Source organism: Lutra lutra, chromosome 7 (genome assembly GCF_902655055.1).
Source record: "Lutra lutra chromosome 7, mLutLut1.2, whole genome shotgun sequence".
In the NCBI taxonomy this organism is placed as follows: domain Eukaryota; kingdom Metazoa; phylum Chordata; class Mammalia; order Carnivora; family Mustelidae; genus Lutra; species Lutra lutra.
Genome location: NC_062284.1, coordinates 91,783,189 through 91,788,636, shown reverse-complemented (window position 1 = coordinate 91,788,636; position 5,448 = coordinate 91,783,189). Strand labels below are relative to the sequence as shown.

Below are 5,448 nucleotides of genomic sequence, written 5' to 3'. Positions count from 1 at the left end.
TCCCTCATCTATTAAGTCTACTGATTTAAGAAAGCTCCAAAACTTCAGCTTCTGGCTTAACTTCACAAACAGATCAAGGCGTACCTATTTAGAGGACCAAACACTCCCTCCTACAAGCAAGGAGGAACTTTGTAGAGGAACTTCCCCAGTGGGAAAAAGCAGCCAAAACTAAACAGCAGACTGTATACAGCATACAACAGAATCACTTCCTAAAGATTCTATTTATTATTATTGCTATTTTTGCTGTGTTTTTTTTTTTTTCTTTCTCTTTCTTTCCTCCTTTCTTTTCTGGACAAAATGACTAGAAGGAGAAATTCACAGCAAAAGAAGGAAACAGAGGTAGTAATCTCTGCCATAGATTTAATCAATATGTAAGTATATATGTAAGTATAAGTAAGATGTCAGAACTGGAATTCAAAACAATGATTTTTAAAATACCAGCCGGGCTTGGAAAAAGCTAAAAGACACTGGAGAATCTGATACTGCCAAAATAAAAGAGCTACAATCTAATTAGCCCAAAATTTAAAATGCTATTACTGAGACAGAGGGAAAAGAGTCAGTGACATAGAAGATAAAATGACGGAAAGTAAAGAAGCTGAGGAAAAGAAAGAAAAACAACTACTGGATCATGAGGGGAGACTTCACAAAATCAGTGATACCAGAATGTGCAGTAATATTCAAATAATAGAGCTCCCAGAGGATGGAGGGTGGGTGAAGGTTTATTTGAACAAATTATAGCTGAGAACTTCCCTAGTAAGGAAACAAGCATTTAAGTGCAAGGGGCACAGAGAAACCCCATCAAAATCAGTAAAAATATGTCAATACCCCAATGTATAATAGTGAAGCTGAAATTTTGAAAATTGCAATTTTCAGAGATAGAGAATCCTGAAAGCAGATCAGGGAAAAGAGGTCCTTAACCTCCAGGTGCAGAAACATAAGGCTGGCAGCAGACTTGTCCACAGAGACCTGGCAGGCCAGAAATTACTGGTATGAAATATTTAAGGTGCTAAATGAGAAAAATAAGCAGCCAAGAATACTTTATCCAGCAAGGCTGTCATTCAGAATGGAAGGAGAGAGAAAGAGCTTCCAGGAAAAACAGAAACCAAAACAATTTGTGATCACTAAGCCAGCCCTGCAAGAAATATTAAAGGAGAGCCTTTAAGTGAAGAGAGAGCCCAAAAGTAACAAAGACCAGAAAGGAACAGAGACAATCTACAGAAATCTACAGAATACTTTACAGGTAATACAATGGCACTAAATTCATATCTTTCAATAATTACTCTGAAAGCAAATGGACTAAATGCTCCAATCCAAAGGCATAGTGTATCAGAGAGGATTAAAAAGCAAGACCCACCGATATGCTGTAAGAGACTAACTTTAGACACAAAGATACCTTCAGACTGAAAGTGAGGGGGTGGAAAACAATTTATCATGCTAATGGACATCATAAAAAAAGATGGAGTAGCAATCATTATATCAGACAAATTAAATTTTAAACCAAAGACTGTAGTAAGAGATGGAGAGGGACTCTATATCATAATTTAAGGGTCTGTCTACAAGGAGATCTAACAATTGTAAATATTTATGCCCCTAACTTGGGCTCAGCCAATTATATAAACCAATTAATAACAAAATTAAAAGAAACACATTGATAATAATACAAAGATAGTAGGGAACTTTAATACACCACACACAGCAATGACAGATCCTCTAAGCAGAAGAGCACCAAGGAAACAAGGACTTTGAATGATACACTGGACCAAATGGACTTCACATATATATTCAGAGCATTTCATCCTAAAGCAATAGAATACACATTCTTCTTGAGTGCACATGGAACAGTCTCCAGAATAGATCACCTACTGGGTCACAAATTAAGTCTTAACAGGTACCAAAACATTAGGATCATTCCCTGCATATTCTTAGACCACAATGCTTTAAAGCTTGAACTCATTCATAAGAGCAATTTTGGAAGGAACACAAACACAGGGAGGTTAAAGAGTATCCTACTAAAGAATGAATGGGTCAACAAGGAAAAAAAGAATTAAAAAATTAAAGGAAACAAATGAAAATGAAGACAACTATTCTAAAATCTTTGGGATGCATCAACGGCAATCCTAAGAGAGGGGTTTAGAGCAAACAGGCCTTTCTCAAGAACCAAGAAAAGTTTCAAATACACACACTAACCTTGCACCTAAAGGAGTTGGAGAAAGAAGAGCAAATAAAGCCTAAACACAGCAGGAGAAGAGACATAATAAAGATTAGAGCAGAAATCAGTGAAACAGAAAACAAAAGAACAGTAGAACAGATCAACAAAACCAGGAGCTGGTTCTTTGAAAGAATTAATAAGATCAATAAACCCATAGCCAGACTTATCAAAAAGAAAAGAGAAAGGACACAAATAAATAAAATATGAATGAAAGAGGAGAAATCACAACGAATACTGAAAAAATACAATTATAAGAACATATTATGAGCAACTATATGCCAACAAATTAGGCAATCCTGAAGAAATGGATGCGTTCCTAGAAACAAATACTGAACAAATACTGAACTACAAAAACTGAACCAGGAAGAAATAGAAAACTGAACAGACCCATAACCAACAAAGAAATTGAAGCAGTAATAAAAAAAAAAAAATCTCCCAACAAATAAGAGTCCAGGACAAGATGGCTTTCCAGGGGAATTCTATAAAACATTACAAATACTTATACTTCTGAAGCTGTTTCAAAAACTAGAAATGGAAGGAAAACCTCCAAAGTTATTCTATTGGTCTGCATTATCTTGATCCCAAAACCAAAGATCCCACCAAAAAGGAGAATTACAGACCAATATTACTGAGGAACATGGTGCCAAAATTCTCACCAAGATAATAGTCAATGGGATCGAACAACACATTAAAAGGATTATTTACCACAACCAAGTGGGATTTATTTCTGGCCTGCAAAGGTGGTTCAACATCTGTAAATCAGTCAGTGTGATACACCACCTTAATAAAAGAAAGGACAAGAATCACATGATCTTCTCAATTGATGCAAAAAAAAAAAAAAGCATTTGAAAAAATAGAGTATCCTTTCTTGATTAAAAGTCTTCTCATTGTAGGGATAGAGGAAACATACCTCAATATCATAAAAAACATATACAAAAAGTCCACAGTGAATACAATTCTCAATGGGGAAAAACTGAGAGCTTTTCCCCTGAGGTCAAGAACATGATAGGGATGTCCACTATTACCACTGTTGTTCAACATTGTACTAGAAGTCTAGTCTCACCAATCAGACAACAAAAAGAAATATAATGCATCTAAATCAGTAAAGAAGAAGTCAAACTCTCACTCTTTACAGATGATATGATACTTTATGTGGAAACCCAAAAGAATCTACCCTAAAACTGCTAGATCTCATACAGGAATTCAACAAAGTTCTGGGATATAAAGTCAATGCACAGAAATCAATTGCATTTCTATAAACTAACAAATCAGACTGAAGAAAGAGAAATTAAGGAATCAATCCCATTTACAATTGCACCAAGAACTAGAAGATACCTAGGCATAAGCCAAACCAAAGGGGTAAAGGACCTATACTCTGAAAAATAGAGAATACTTATAAAAAAAAATTAAGGAAGATACAAAGAAATGAAAAAAAAAAAAAAAACATGCCATGCTCATGGATTGGAAGAAGTATTTTTATTTATTTTTTATTTTTTATTATTATTATTTTTTTTTTTTTACGGGTTTGAAATGTATTTTAATTGTTGCCAGGATTCCTCATCCACGCCTGGTCTCATGGTTCTCCCTGTCCCTCATTTGGGGGTTCGGACTCAACAGGACAGGTGCAAGAAAAAAGAGAAGGTCCCGGCAGAAGGGGGCTGAGTCTCCTGGGTAAGGGGTTCCCGCCCCCACTCCCCTCGTGCCCTGGCCCAGCCACAAGCACACCCACTGCGAGAACAAGGTCTCTTAACTAACGGGAACCGGTGGGCCCTGCCCCTCCCCACCCCTGGGCCGTGCAGTCCGGGAGGAGGGAGAGGCAGCCTTCAGATCACTGCGGCAGGGGCGCAGACAGCGAGGAGTGGTCAAACAGCGGGTTCCGGACCTCCATCTCTCCGGTCGGGGCCAGGCCCGGGCACTCATAAACCGTGAAGTCACCGTCTTCGTTCTCCTCCTCTGAGGACAAGGACTCCAGCTCCTGGGGCGGCTCTTTATGCCGCTCCAGGCACCGCATCTGCTGCCTCTGGTGCTGGTAGGCTCGGCGCTCTGCGCGAGCCTCTGGTCGCCGGGCTGCGCGGGGAGAGGGCGGCAGGGGTCAGGCCGCAGAGCCTGGGCCCGGAGGGACAGGGCCGGGGCGGGGCCACGCACCGAGATCCCGGGCGCTGCAGGGGAGCCGGGCGCCTGCGGGGCCGCGTAGTCGGCCTTCTGGGTCAGGCGGACGTCTCGCTGCAGCCTGCACCAGCACAGGGCGGCCAGGGCCAGGGCGGCCGCGCCGGCTACCGAGCACGCCACCACGAGCACGAGGCCGAGTCCGTCACCGCGCCCGCCCCGGGGCTCCAAGGGGGCCATGTGCACGGGCACAGAGGACGCAGGGGAGCCCAAGGAGGTGTGGGGCGTGGGTGCGGGGGCTCCTCGAGTGGAGGGGGCGCCCAGGTCAGGGCCCTGGCGGCGCTCTGAGTGCCCCAGGGTGGCCGCCGGCTCCAGCTGCCGCTGTCCAGCTTCAGGCTGGGGCTGCGCGGTGGGCATGGAGCGCCGTGACTCTGCTGGGCCAGCTCGTGTGCCAGGAAGTCAATCTCATCTTCCAGTCTGGGCCTGGGCAGGCTCTCCCCCACGAGCCGGTGAGGCCTGGGCACACAGTGTCCCTGCGGGTCTTCCTGGAAGGGCTGAAGGCAGGGTCCACAGATATGCGCGCTGGGGGGGGGGGGGGGGGGGGCAACGCGCCCGCCTCTTCAGGGCGCAGTCCAGGCTCCCAGGACAGGCAGCTGCATCTGGGCGGCCGGCCGAGGCACCGCGCAGGGCAGCGCCCAGGACGAGGCCAGAGAGCAGCAGCCGCAGCAGCCGCAGGTGTCGCGGCGAGGGCGGAGGGACGGGTGTCGCCATCCTTCAGCGCCGCCGCCGGGGCTGCATGGCACCGCGCGGCCCGGGGCACGGCGCGGGCTGCGGGCGCCGCGTAGGGGAGGCGCGGGCGGCGGTGGCGGCGGACGAGGAAAAGGTAGAGGAAGAAGTATTTTTAAAATGTCTGTGCTACCCAGAGCAATCTACACATTCAGTGCAATCCCTATCAATATACCATCAATATTTTTCACAGAGCTGGAACAAATAATCCTAAAATTTGTGTGGGACCAGAAAAGACCCCAAATAGCCAAAGGAATGTTGAAAAAGAAAACCAAAGCTGGTGATATCACAATTCTGGACTTTAAGCTCTATTACAAAGCTGTAATCATCAAGACAATATGTTACTG

At 44.5% G+C, this 5,448-nt stretch overlaps 1 protein-coding gene across 1 annotated transcript; it reads right to left on the bottom strand.

Moving 5' to 3' along the window:
* Positions 1-3,715: 3,715 nt before the first annotated feature.
* Positions 3,716-5,184, bottom strand: LOC125105565 (neural proliferation differentiation and control protein 1-like). Its single transcript, XM_047739155.1, is given in 5 exon segments — positions 3,716-4,243; positions 4,246-4,276; positions 4,355-4,723; positions 4,726-4,917; positions 4,919-5,184. Coding segments are annotated over 5 exon segments (966 nt in total). The 5' UTR covers positions 5,087-5,184; the 3' UTR covers positions 3,716-4,037.
* Positions 5,185-5,448: the final 264 nt, after the last annotated feature.